General features: G+C 40.0%; 1 protein-coding gene and 1 long non-coding RNA gene across 4 annotated transcripts in view; one reads left to right on the top strand and one right to left on the bottom strand.

The window, feature by feature from the left end:
• Positions 1-2,390, bottom strand: part of LOC116088014 — a 9,577-nt gene extending 7,187 nt beyond the window's left edge. Inside the window, exon 1 of the long non-coding RNA XR_004117738.1 lies at positions 2,163-2,390. This is a non-coding gene — a long non-coding RNA (uncharacterized LOC116088014). The remainder of the gene's footprint in view (positions 1-2,162) is intronic.
• Klhl32 (kelch like family member 32) overlaps positions 1-14,709 on the top strand; it is a 231,450-nt gene that overhangs the window by 54,960 nt on the left and 161,781 nt on the right. For all 3 annotated transcript variants that reach the window (XR_004117737.1, XM_031366486.1, XM_031366485.1), the window contains one exon: positions 2,261-2,441. Coding sequence is in view for 2 of the 3 variants with exons in the window: in XM_031366486.1 (XP_031222346.1) it covers positions 2,261-2,441 (181 nt within the window). In the remaining variant the exon portion in view is untranslated. The remainder of the gene's footprint in view (positions 1-2,260; positions 2,442-14,709) is intronic.

Genomic DNA, 14,709 nt, shown 5'->3' on the forward strand with positions numbered 1-14,709 from the left:
TTTATGTCTTTCTTAAGGTCCTGTATCATCATCCTGATAAGTGATTTTATATCTGAATCTTGCTTTTCAGTGTGATAGTGTGTCCAGGACTTGCAATGGTGGGAGAATTGGGTTCTGATGATTGCAAGTGACCTTGGTTTATGTTGTTTATTTTCTTATGCTTGCCCCCCACCATCTGGGTAACTCTAGTGCTACCTACCCTTGCTAAATCTGACTGGAGCCTGTCCTTCCTGTGACCCTGGTTGTGTCAGAAGTCTTCAGAATCAAGCAGTCTCTGTGATCCTGTGATTTTGGGATCCTGTGATCCTTGGCTTGTTAGATCACCTGAGAGTGGAGCTTCCTCTGGGTGTTGTGGCACTGGCTACAGAGCTGGCACCCAAGGTCTGCTCTGGACCCCAGCCCAGACAGACCGGAAGGAACCTGAGTCACTGGGCTGGCGGAGTTCCTGTGTGCCTGGTCCCGCTGGTCCCAGTTGCTCCTCTTTTATTTTTTTAATTCACTGTCAAGAATTTTGGTATTTTTCTCCATAAAACATAGGTGCCAGTGGTACCTTCTCTTAGGGTTACTAGAAAGACTAAATTGTTAATTATAATTAGTAGTTATATATCATGTAGGATAATTGGCTGGAAACTGTAAGCAATATAATTGCTAACTATGAAATGCCATCATTTTAGAAAAGCCTTTTCAGGCTATCCTAGCATTCTCCCTTGCTGATAAAGAATTCTTGTTTCCTATCACCAGGTCTTTACTTAATGATACTAATTAATCCGCATTCTAAGCTTTACATAGAAAATTGTATAAAGAACTATTTATGTTTCCGAAAGTAACTTTTAGTTACTGATTTTGAAAGCATGCCTACCACAGGAGCCACAGATGAATATTCAGTGGCTCTGAGCCTTTCAGACTCTGCTGAAAATAATCCTTCTACTTCCCACAAGAGCTTCCTGTAGCCTCACTTTCTCTTGAGTTATTTTCTTTCTATAGTTTGGACTTCGATGCTTCCCAGTAGGAACCATTTCATAAAGCTTGCTGAGTATACTGGCTTTTCACAGGAAGAATTAGGTTAATTTTAAGGTAGAGATTTGTATTTAACTCTAACTTACCAGCCAATTGGCAGAAGCCGTGTCAAATAAAGCAATAGTGTGGATAAGACTTTGTTTCCTCTGAATAGCACATTTTCATACTGGCATTGAGCACAGAAATGTCAGGGAGAGAGAGTGCATGTTCTGGCATCCTTAGGTGTTTTTACTCAGTTTTAAAGGAGTTCACTGTTTGGACACAGGGCATCTTTGTCATCTTGGTTGTAACTTAGTAATGACATGGCTCACTGGTCAGAGCCCAGTATTTGTAATTTGGAGTGGTACAGAGAGATTTTTGATGATCTAAGCTATAATTGTCCACAGACATGTATAAATTCAGTTTGTGTTGTGAGTTCATGGCATCATTTCCGTCTCATTTTAGAAAATCTTTGAAATTCAAGTAGGACTTTTGAAAGGACACAGGATACATTAGTTAGGATGAGAAGGAAATGAAGTAGTAAGCTTCATCACAGGAGTTTAGCAATCTCAGAAAACAAAAAGAAAATAATCCATTCATAAATCCAGTGCAATGATTACATAGACATTGGAAATGGATATTTTACTTTTAACTTTTAATAGTCTTTTTCATTTACAAGGATACTTTTCCCACCACAGAGATAGGTCTCATGTAGCACAGGTTGACCTCCAACTTAGTATGCTCCCAAGGATGATCTTCAAATCCTCTGCTTCCCAGCTTCCTGAACGCGGGGATTGCAGCTTTATGCCACCATGCCCCGTTTATTGCAAATGAATGTCTTCTGACATTGGTTGTGAAGTGTGTAATTTCTCAAATTTTGCCTGATGCTTTATTTGACTGATGCCACACATGGGAAAGTATGCTCACCTGTACATTGAAAGCAAGTTTTACACATACACGCTGAAGAAATAGGAACTCAGAAACGCTCGTCGGTCCACAGACACATGTAGACTTTCACAAAGTTAAACCTTAGCAAAAACAAAAACCCTGAGAGCTACCAAGAAAAAGAAGTCTCAGGATAGGGCAAAGGAACGAACTGAAGTAAAGGAAAACAAAGAAACAAAAAACAGAGAGTGGAAAATTGAGAACAGGAAGGTCAGACTCACCGTGCACTAGCGGTGGCCTCCCCAAAGTCCAGTGGGTAAGAGAGCCCGGAAGCTGAGCTGGCGAAAGGAATAAATGGCCTCATTACTCCCCTTTGTAGGATTCAAGAAATGCTGACGGGCCAGAGGCTCTGCCACTCAGAATCTCACAATGACACTGTCCTCGCAGCCCTGAATCAGCAAAGAAGTGATGGCATTCTCTGCGATGTGACCCTGATCGCTGAGGAACAGAAATTCCACGCTCACAAGGCAGTCCTAGCGGCCTGCAGTGACTATTTCCGGGTAAGTGAAGGTGGATGAGTTTGTCTTAGGATGTCATTGACACACAGGGCAGCCTTGCTGCCTGACCTTTCCCTAGGCAGTGAGCCAGCTACATGGTGGGCTGAAGATTTGGACGTGTTGAGAACCTCTGTACCTTACTGGACAGATAATTGGGTCCAGGGCCATGGTGGGACACTCATTGGACTGGGCTGGGTGACTGTAATGGCAAGCAGACCTTTGCCTCTGACTAATGTATTTGGTTGGTGTTTTGCAAGCACTGGATGATGTGGCAGTGACATGGGTGGCAAATGAAGATATGGCTCTGTTGTGCTAGAATTTGGAATTTGATTTCCAACTGTGAGTGACATGTGCTGATATGACTCGGGTGGATGAGGCCCTTTATATTTATATTTCATTTAATCTTCATACAAACACCTTGTACAAATGCACACACGTGCTATCGAAGGCTGCCATTTTTACGTATCAGGAAATGGAATCTCAGAGAGTAAGTGCTTAGAGTTCAGCATGTGATGAAATAGTAAATATGGTTCATAACTTGCATACCCGGTGTCTGACTTCTGTTTGTTAATTTTAGAAACTTACTATTTGGGGGCAGAGGAGATGTCTGGGTGGTTGAAGTGCAGCTGTACAAGTGTGGGTACTGGGTGGAGCTTATATGATGGGAGCCCTTGCCTAAATGAGTAAAGTGGAAGAGAAGTTGAAGAAGATTCCTGGCCTCAGCCTCAGATCTCCACACATGTGCCCACCTTCATGCAGACATATATACATAGTGCCCACACACAGATGGAATGAGAATATTATGATTGTGTGTGTGTGTGTGTGTGTGTATGTGTGTACATGTGCCTATATATGTATGCATGATGTGTGGGGGTGCATATGCCAAGGTGTGCATGTGAAGGTCCGAAAACAACTTTGTAGAGTTGATTCTCTCCTTCCATCCACCCTTACATGGGGTCTGGAGATCAAATCCAAGTTGACAAACTTGTACAGCAAGATCCTTTACCTGTTGAGCCATTTTGCTGTCTCTTCCTTCCCCTCTTCCTCCTCCTCCTCCTCCTCCTCCTCCTCTTCTTTTATAAATTGGTATGTGTTTGCTGTTCATGCATTCATAAAGCAAGTTCCTTTTAAATGTATCATATATTTTCACCATCTGTCTCTCCCTCTTGTTACTTCCCCTTGGTTCCCATTTAACTCTCCTAATTGTTTCCCATCTCCCCCTGCCCCCACTCCCTTCCATCTCTTACTGTGTTGTCAACTTGACAGACTCTAGAATCCCCTGGGAGCTAGGTCTCTGGGTATGCTGGTGGGGGAAAACCCCAGTTCATTGTGAGAAGGGCTGTTTCCTGGGTGGGGGACCCCAGTATTAGATGGAGACAGCGCCGAGCCCACCTCCCTCCTTCAGACTGTGGCCAGCTGCTTCCAGCTCAGGCAGCCTTGACTCACCCCCCCCCCCCCCCCCCCCCCCCCCGCCATGATACACTGTATCTAAACTGTGAGCTAAAATAAAACTCTTTTTCCTTAAATTTCTTTCCTTAGAGTATTTTATCAGAGCAATAGGAAAAGAAGCTCACTCCTCTGTTGTAGTCCACTGATCTACAGGTTTGTTTTTGTGGCAGGGCCATAGTATTTTTGTTATAATGATTTTTCAGTATAACTTTAAATCGCGTGTTCTACTACCTTGCTACTTCCATTTTTTCTTTCTTTCTTTTTTCTTTTTGCTCAGGACTGTTGGCTGTCTAGGGTCCTTGGTGCTTCAGTATATTTTTATCTATTTCTGTGAAAAACATTATTGGCATTTTAAATGGAAACTGTTGAACCTGTTCTTTCAATATATAACATTTATTATGTTACTGGATATTTATTTCATTGCTAGTTTTTTAAGGCATTTGCCTTCAAGAGAAATTTATTAAGGGACTTTATCAAAGGCCCTTTCTGTATCTGTAAAGATGAAGTTTCTGTCCTCAAGTCTATTTATGTGATGTGCAAATGCACATGGTAAACTATCCTTGCATTGAATAAAGTCCACTGATCATAATGAATGATTGTACTGGCTGGTTTTGTGTGTCAACTTGACACAAGCTGGGGTTATCACAGAGAAAGGAGCCTCCCTTGAGGAAATGCCTCCATGAGATCCAGCTGTAAGGCATTTTCTCAATTACTGATCAAGTGGGGAGGACCCCTTGTGGGTGGTTCTATAAGAGAGCAAGCTGAGCAAGCCAGGGGAAACGAGCCAGTAAGGAACATCCCTCCATGGCCTCTGCATCAGCTCCTGCTTCCTGCCTGTGTGAGTTCCAGTCCTGACTTCCTTTGATGATGAACAGCAATGTGAATATGTAAGCTGAATAAACCCTTTCCTCCCCAGCTTGCTTCTTGATCATGATGTTTGTGCAGGAATAGAAGCACTGATTAAGACAAAGGTGTTTTTGATGTATTTTCTTGAGAATTTGCGCATTTATGATCATTGGGGAGACTGACCAGATGATTCCCCCCCCTTTTTTTGGTAGCCTTTTCTAGTTTAGATATATGTATAAAACTACAATGAAAATGAGTTTAGCAATATTAATTCTGTGGAATCATTTGAGAAACTGGTTACTTTTTTGTCAGTTAATACAAACTAAAGTCACCTGGGAAGAGGTGACCTCAACTGAAAAGTTATGTCCATCAGAGTCGTCTGTGGGCATGTCTGTACGAGTATTTTCTCAACCCCTGGGGTGTGTAAGCAAAGCCGAGCAAGCCATGGTGAGGGTTCCTCTGTAGCTCCTGCTTTGTGCTCCTGCCTTTACATCTGTTTTAGGGTTTCTATTGCTGCAGTGAGACACCAAGACCACAGCAGCACTTATAAAGAAAACATTTAATTTGGGTCTGGCCCACAGTTGCAGAGGGTTAGTACACTATCATCATGGTGGGAAACATGGCAGCATGCAGGTGGACATGGTGCTGGAGAAGGAGCTGAGAGTTCTACATCTTGCTCCGAAGACAGCACAAGTGAATGCCACACTAGACCTAGCTAGAGCATACCTAACCCCCACAGTGACACACTTCCTCCATCAAGGCCACACCTAGTGCTGTTCCCTACGAGCCTATGGGGGCCATTTTCCATCAAACCATTATAGCATCCCTCAGTAATAGTCTGCATCTTGTAATTAATTTCTTTCATCCCCAAGTTAGTTTTGGTAAGTGGCTTATCACAGCAATAGAATCTAAGTAGGGCAATCTTGGTGTTCACTACAGATCTACTTACATTATCAATAACCTCTTGACTTAAATTTGGTAGGTCATATGTATCTAGAAATTTTCTCATTTCTACAAGTTTTTAGAATTTACAATTTATTAGAATATAACTTTCAAAGTATGCCTTAATAATCTTTTGAATTTTACTAATACTGGGTATGCCTTCCCCGTTGTCTCTAATTTTATTAATTTGGATCTTTTAATTGTGTGTTTGGCTAAGGATTTTTCAATTTTTTGTCTTTTCAAAGAATCAGCTGTTTGTTTTATTGATATTTTAAAGTAAGATTTATTTTTGTTAATGTGTGTGTATGTATGTATGTGTGTGTATGTATGTATGTATGTATGTATTTCTGTAAGAATGTATGTATGTAAGTATGTATGTATGTGTGTGTGTACGTATGTATGTGTGTATGTATGTATGTGTGTATGTGTGTGTATGTATGTATGTAAGAATGTATGTATGTAAGTATGTATGTGTGTATGTATGTATGTATGTATGTATGTGTCTCTCTGTGGCATGCTTATGTATCTCTGGTTACTGGCAGAGATAAGAAGGTGTTATATCTCCAGAAGTCTGAGTTGAAGGTAGCTGTGAGCTGTCTGAAAGCACTGCTGGGAGCCAGAGTTCTCTGCAAGCAGAATATATGCACCCAATCAATGACCTAGCTCTTCAGTCCTAGTATTGGTTCTTTGCATAGTTTTTTTTTTCATTAATTTTTGTGTTCATCTTTGGTATCTCTTTTGCTTATTGATTTGGGCTTTGGCTTATCCTTACATCCTTGTGGTATATCACTAAGTAATTTACTGATAGCTGTCTGCTCTTTTGATGAAGCCAGTTATAGCCATAGACATCCATTCCCCTTAGAGCAGCTTAAACTGTACCCCACAGATTCTGGTGTGTTGCATTTTTGCTCTCACTCTGGACTTCATTCTCTCTGCAGATTTAACTATTCTGCTTAGCAGCTGTAACTGGTGCTTCCCACACTCACCACCCTCTTAATGTGGCTGCATTCCTCCTAGGCCCAGTCTAACCCCCCGAGATTATACCACCCTGTGCATAGGTGTCATTTCATCTTCTGGTATTTTCTAATTTTATCTATGTTCGGCTCTTACCCAATATTCTTTTTACCTCCTTATAAGGATATCAGAAACAAAACCTAGATAATTGTTAGCTGGAAATGAGATTAACTTCCGACTATACATTTTTTCATGTCAACATTTTAAAAAGGTTTATTTTTATTTTATATGTATTAGTTTTGCCTGCAAAGTCTACTGCATGGGTGCCTGGTACCCATCAAGGCCAGAAGAGGGACCAGAATCCTCTGGTCCTGGAGTTAAGCTACCATGTAGCTGCTGGGAACCAAACTTGGTTCTTCTGCAACAGTAGTGGAACCACTTCTCGATACCTTTTATTTCAACTTTTCTTAAGTTTTTTTAAGTGTTACTTCAGTTGATTGATGACTGTCTTAGTCACAGTTCTATTGCTGTGAAGAGACAACCTAAGCAAAGTAACTCTTATAAAAGAAACCATTTAGCTGGATATTTGCTTCCAGGTTTGGATGTTTAGTCCATTATCATCATGTCAGGAAGCATGGCAGGAGGCATGATAGGCATGTTGTGGTAAAGCAGTAGCTGAGAGCTACTGCACAAGCAGAAAGAGAGAGAGAGAGAGAGAGAGAGAGAGAGAGAGAGAGAGAGAGAGAGAGAGAGAGAGAGAGAGAGAGAGAGAGAGAGAGAGAGAGAGAGAGAGAGAGAGAGAGAGGAAGAGAGAGACTGAGAAACTGAGAGAGAGGAAGAGAGAGAGAAAGAGAGAGGAAAGGGAGGGAGGGAGAGAGAGAGACTGAGAGACAGAGAGAGAGAGAGAGAGGGAGAAAGAGAGAGAGAGAGAGGGAGGAAGAGAGAGACTGAGAAACTGAGAGAGAGAGAGGAAGAGAGAGAGAAAGAGAGAGGAAAGGGAGGGAGGGAGAGAGAGAGACTGAGAGAGAGAGAGACAGAGACAGAGAGAGGGAGAGAGAGAGAGAGAGAGAGAGAGAGAGAGGGAGAGAGAGAGAGAAAAAGAGAGAGAGAGCCCCAGCATGGGCTTTTGAAACCTCAAACAATACTCCAGTGACACACTTCCTCCAACAAGGCCACACCCAATCTTGTCAAATTGTGTCACTCCCTGTTAACTAAGCATTCAAATATATGGACTATGGGGGACATTCTTATTCAAACCACCACAATGACTAAGTAATATTTTTGAAACATAACATTAGTGTATACTGTACCCCATTGGCCAAGGAAATCCAATGGCCACTCCCACAATTAGTGTAAGAGAGCAATTTTGACTAATAAAAGTCTAAATCTTAATAAGTAGGAGTACACATTTCAATATGATGTAAAAATAAATCCTTTTCTAGAAATACTCTTCTCCAAGGATGAGCATATCAATTGGTTATCTAATACCAAACTGTCAACTCTGAAAACATATATACAAGTAACATTCTATAGATTCAGCAGGCTGTATTATATGTGCACACACACACACACATGTATGCACGTAACAACAATTAATATAAAAGACCCCATGACTTTATGGGAGGATTGGAAGTCGGGAAAAGGAAGAGAGAAATATTGTTATTAAAATATCAGAAAATAAATGAAGTAATATAACAAAGTCCTTTACAAAAATCTTTAAATAATACAGAAATCATCAGAGGTCTTTAGGCCAGCTAATGGTTGGTTTAGATCTTTCTAATAATAATCCTGTCTTTTTCATATAAGAGATAGTACCAATTACATTCTGTTGTCAACTAACAGTGATATGGAACCTTTGAAAGCAGGCTGGGGAGATGGCTTAGTGGCTGAAGTGCTTGCCATACAAGCAGAAAGACATGAAGACACAGAACTGCAATATCAGTGTAAAAACCAGGTGGGCAATAGGCCCCTGTAATCCTAGTACAGGGAGACCGAGACCAGGAATCCCTGCCCACCGCTCACTCCCAGGTAAGAGAAATCCTTTCTTCTAAGTCTGTTGGGAAACCTGCCTTTCGCTCCAGACTGCGATGTCCGCTTTACTTCCAAAGCTGTTGGTTACAGAAGCATCCCTGGAAGGAAAATTTAGAAGTGGTCATTATTTGTCCTGGTCAATTTTTGTCAACTTGACGAAAGCTAGACTCACCTGGGAAGATAAACCCCAACTGAGAAAATGCCTTCATCAGATTGACTGATGAAAGTCTGTGGAGCATTTTCTTGATTGACAGTTGATATGGGAGGACTCAGCCTACTGGTTGCTGTTCCCCCACCCCACGCCACCCCGGGCAGATGACCCTGGGTGGAATATAAAAGCAAGCTGAGCAAGCCGTGAAGTTATACCAGTAGGCAGTGTTCCTTCTTGCCTCTGTTTCAGTTCTTGTGTTGAGTTCCTGCCCTGGCTTCTCTCAATGATGGAATATAAACTCTCTACCTCCAAGTTAAATTTGGTCATGGGTTTTTTGGTTTAGTTTAGTTTGTTTTATTTTGTTTTTTGTTTTTCACAGCAATAAAGCGCAAACTAGAACATTGTTTCATTCTGAGAGTAGGCAGAAGGTTAAGAGATGGTAAAGAACAGCATCTCCCAACCACCTACCCTAATTTAGAATTATTTATTTGCTCTTGTATCTTATGTTCTATATTGAATTACTTAGATACAGTGTTCTGCAGTCCTTGGTAATTTCTGTTTGTCTTGCAACAATATAATGTCGCATTCTTTGTAAGTGCTCAGTAAACAATTAATTAAATTAATGAAATCTTTCCTAATTTTCATAGTAATTTCATGTATAATTCAGTTCCTAAGATCTTAAATACTAAATGTATATATACAAAATCTGTGTAAATTCTGTGCACATTTCCCTTCTGTTAGGATTCTATGAGGTTAAGTAAATACTTTGGTATAAACTAGACTTTGATGCTTTAAAGTGTGGTACTTAGCACATGAATCTGAAGCTAGCATGCTTCTTGTTTGATTCAGAGACTATAAGACTTCAGGAGTCAGCAGGCACACACTTTGGTGTAAGCTGTTCTATGATATTACCCTGAGACTTAATAGATTTTCTTGCTTACAACGGGAATAACAAAAGAGCAGTTGAGCACAAAGCGCTTTGACTTCCTGTGATCATTAACATTTTAAAAGGAAGTATAAAGAACATTAAAAACATTATTGAGTCAAGAAATAATGACTTAAAGAAAAAAGAAACCTAAATATTAGGTTTAACTCCAGTGGTGTATGCACAGCGTGACATTTGTCAAACATATAACTGAATTAGAGCCGCAGTTCTTAGGAGGGTAATGCGGCAATGGGGAGATGAAATGGATGAGTGAAGGAGCTCGTCTGTGTTCTGCAGCCTATAGTTGTTTTCCACAGTGCTTAGCAAATGGACTGCTCTACTTCAATTAATAATTGCTGGGTTCCTCCTCTTCACCCGCTGTGCTATGTAAACACGGGCAGGCTATCTCTCTTCCCTGGACCTGTGGTTTTTCATCAGTCAGCTTTAAGCACAGGCCTCAGGATGGGGCGCTGCAGATGCAGTGATGTGTGGACACTCACCCTCTGCACAGTTTCACTAAACATTAGCTGTTTGGCTTCTTGGATTGATTAGTGGTGCCTGGCCATGCTCCACCTGGGTGCTAGTGGAAAGAAAAGCTCAGCTCTTTTTATGGGCTCAGCTGCTTGCAGGCTCATCACTCACCTTTTGATAGTTTAGAATAGCGTAGTTTTATCCTTTTCTACCTTTGCATTTTCTGAATCTGAAATCCCCTTCCTGCTTAGAAACCTTCAATAACGGTCTGACTTTTTCTCATTCTCTGGCTATCCTTTTTTGAATTTTATGTGCAGAGCTGTGCAATGAATGGTCGTTCCCCGAGTAGGTGCTAGGCTCAGCCTTCACACACTCTCGGGGGCACCCACAGCCTCTCCCTTCTCTCATCTGTTCCTTCAGTGCCGCTATAGCACTGTTCCCCAAGCACAGTCTGTCTCACCTCAGGGTTTTGCACTCAGTGTTGGACCCTTTGCCTCTCGGTTTACAGTTCTACCAAAGTTTATAACAGCCTACATGGCTGATGTCTCTCGTGAGCCTCTATGCTGACTCTCCTCTGCCATGTTCCTAAATTTCGAAAGTCTTCTGGTTTTCAACACTTAAAATTTAGCTTGTCTCCTCCAAAGAACCGGAGATATGTACCCTGAGCAGTAGCACCTTAGAGAGGTACTATCACTAGCCAAGGTAGTAAAGTTCATGGAGGTATAAAACTGAATTAGAAAATATTGAGTTAGAGGTAACAGGAGAAGTCAGGCAGAAGCCGTGTGTGTGTGTGTGTGTGTGTGTGTGTGTGTGTGTGTGTGTGTGTGTGTGTGTGTAATGGGTGAGCCTCGGTCAACTGTTAATCCCCTCCTTTTGGAAGTCCCTGTAAGTAAGGTTACAGGACCCTGTGTGGCCAGTCCTGAGTTACGGGCCACTCTGTGGTTCATGAAGTGGGTTCTGGAGGCTGGTTCATACTTGCCATCTGATGTCTTGACTTCCTAACATGTCCATGTATGTATTGGTAAAATTATTCAAGTGTGATGTTTTAAAAAGTTAAATATTTGAGCATCTTTTTCCCTTAGAGCCTGCATATCTTGTGTAATTTTCAGGTTTGATGGAAGGATAGAAACCCATGATATTGAAAAAAAATGGTCTTTGTTCCAAGCATTTTTGTAATCCTATTCTCCAGTCATTATTGGGGTAAATGGCACAAATGATTATTAAATGAGAATATAATGCATAATTAGAAAATTTCAATTCAATAAACATTTGTTGTAAGCCTGTTATTTTCTAGACATTGAGTGAATTTATAGTCTGGTAGAAGACACAGGCAGGTGGACAGATTACTACATTATCCCATAATCAACACCAGGGTTTGGGGATTTAGACTTGTATTTGTTTTTATCTCATGTTTATTTGGGTATTTCTAGTCAGTTTCCGCAATGACAAATGTGACTGCTGTGGGTAAGTAATTCCTGTGCTCCACACATGTATTCTAAGTGCTTTATGTAGATCAATGTACTTCATTCTCCAAAGGAGTCTGTAAAATGGATATTAGTGTCATAATGTTCATTCAGAGATAAAGAAAAGGCCTTAGTAATGCCCACTAGGGATCTAAAAAGTGGCTGGTAGCCTGGACTCAGGGAAGAGCAGATGTCTGGAAAGATAAAAATCTTTCCAAAGCATGGTTAGGAAGATGTGGAGTTGACAGATGTGTGGATAGGGAACGAGAGGTAAGACTTAAGGCCTGATACTTGAGTACCTGGATAGTAGGAATAAGGGAGGGTCTCGCTGTTCATATGCCTGAGGTATGGAGGAACTGGGGAAAAGAAGAACTTGGAAGGAAGCTGTGCCACTGAAGGAGCAATAGAGAAAGGCTTTTGTATAAAGATGTTTCTTTCAGTGTTCTACAAGGGAGAGAGCCAAGGTTATATTCTCTCCTGTGATGTTTGGATCCCCAGAGCCCACTGCAGTGCCAAGGACATCATAGGTCCTCTATCTTCATTTTCCCTATTGTAATCTAACTGAAGCAGTTTCTTTTATTTTTTTAAAGGCTTTATTGCATTATGATGAGAAAAAATACATAATTTCAGTTTATCTGTATTTATTCACATCTAAAAACATATTTTAAGTAAATAGAATTACATCACAATCTTCTTTCCCTTTTGTACCCCAACTGCTCCCAGAGGCCTCCTTCAATACCTGCAATACCTTTTTTTGTTTTGTCATATTCTTTAAAATTTATAAAAATATTATAATAATAAAAATGAGTAGTATAAAAGTTGTTTGATATAAAACAATCAATTAAACAATCTTATGTAGATGCTTGTCTGCAGCAATACTGAAAATACATGTTTTCTCAATTTAAATTTTAAATAACTCCAAACATATTAGCTGTATATTTTAAAATAATACATCACTACTAGTTTTTTTTTAAATGAACATAAATCGATAAAATCTTTTTGTTTGTTTGTTTTGTTTTGTTTTTAGTAGAGCTTAAAATCTTGGCTCTTACTGTGGTACAAGCCCAAAATAAGAACAATTTTTAGACATCGAAGTTCATTGTAATAAGACTGTACTTCAATGACCCTCATATCACCAAAGGATTTTACCTCCCTAGTAGCTAAGCTAAGCATTGACAGTTCTGTTGTGCCAAGGAGTGAATTGTAGACACGATTTTTGGATATAGATTTCCTGCTATGGTCAAAGCTGTTTGACTTGAGTGAGTGACTTTATTCTCAGCCCACAGAGAACAAGTTACATTCATTTAAGAAATGGTGTGTGTATTAAGATGGTCTATCAGTGAAGTCATTCACCAACTGTTTCAATGAACAATGGTTCTGCTTGGAGGGTGGTACAGACATTAGGTGAGGGTAAGAATCTGGTTTATTGGTTGTGATGATTTTGAAAAGCATTCATCTCAGAGAAAGAGTAACTTATAAAGTTCTCTTCTTCAAAATTGATACAGTTGTTACAAACATCAAGCAAAGCATTCAGACTCACTCTTTGTTCTCTTATCAGCCACCTCCCAAGTTAATTGTTTAGGTTTCTTTTGGCTGTATAAATAATTTTGAAATATGTAAGCTGTTATGAAAACTGTAGTATAGTGTAAAAACATCAAATAAACAATACTACTAATAGAGAGGCTGAGATAGGAGAAGCATGGTTTCAAGACTGTTATGTGGTACCCGGCAAGACACTGTCAAGTACAAACAAGCAGAAAGTATATATGGATTGTACAATATTGGACCTATTTCTCCAATTACCAAATTAGAGAGACCACCAGATGATAGACAACAAATTTTCAATTCCTCATGCTTTTGCATTTGAATTGATTAGGATAAGTTGGTAATATTAATTTTCATATTAAGAGATATTAAGAAAAAGTAATTGTTACTTCCTGTTATTTTTGTTGTTAGAGGTAGAATTAGGTTTGTGTGTGTTTGTTGAAAGATTACTTTCTTGTTTCTTCTGCGGTGTAGTTTTGCTCCTTATGTTGGTGTTTTCCATCTATTATCCTTTGTAGGGCTGGATTTGTGGAAAGATATTGTGTAAATTTGGTTTTGTCATGGAATATTTTGTTTTCTCCATCTATGGTAATTGAGAGTTTTGCTGGGTATAGTAGCCTGGGCAGTTTCTTGCTGTGTTGACTTTCACTAATACCCTCCTAAGAACTTCCTTCTGCTTATATATACATATATATATGTGTGTATGTGTTTTGTGTGTGTATCATGAGTTCATATATGCATATATATAATTAGATCTCTTTAAACATAGATCTATAAACATAGATCTCTTTAATATATTCATTTGCCTTACCTCCTAATACAGTCCCGTTTAAAAGACTTGAGGCTAATAGTACGGCTCACAAAGTGAGGGGTCATTGCAGCATTCGTACTGCCTGCTGCTCAGGTGGTATATGAATATTAAAGGTCAGTTAATCACCCACCCCCATGTTTATCTATTACTCAGTCACCGTGCTACAACTTTCTTGTGTCCATGTTCTGAGCAGTCACTGGTGTCAGTGGCATACTCGATAGCTGCATACTTATGTTCTGATTAGAACAGGTTTTTAAAATTATATTTTGACTTAGTGTAACTTACTTCTTAGATCTTCATTTCATAAAAAAAGAAAAACAAAAGCAAACTAACCCAAAGCACCATTTTGTTTACTTTGTATATATCTCCTATTGTTTTAGACAGCAAACATTACTCTGTAGCTATTTAATTTATATATAAATGTCACTGAAATGAAGTCATAAATGCTCTATATTTTCCATAGTCAGCTTTGCAGCAGCCTGCTCCATGATTCGCTGCTTTGCTGGAGGTCAGACAAGTTCTCCTGAGTCACGTGGTTTTGAAGTATGTGTGCCACCACAGTCACAGCCACAGCCACAGTCACAGCCACAGTCACAACCACAGCCACAGTCACAGCCACAGTCACAGCCACAGCCACAACCACAGCCACAGCCACAGTCACAGCCACAGCCACAGCCACAGTC

Source organism: Mastomys coucha, unplaced genomic scaffold (assembly GCF_008632895.1).
Source record: "Mastomys coucha isolate ucsf_1 unplaced genomic scaffold, UCSF_Mcou_1 pScaffold14, whole genome shotgun sequence".
NCBI lineage: Eukaryota > Metazoa > Chordata > Mammalia > Rodentia > Muridae > Mastomys > Mastomys coucha.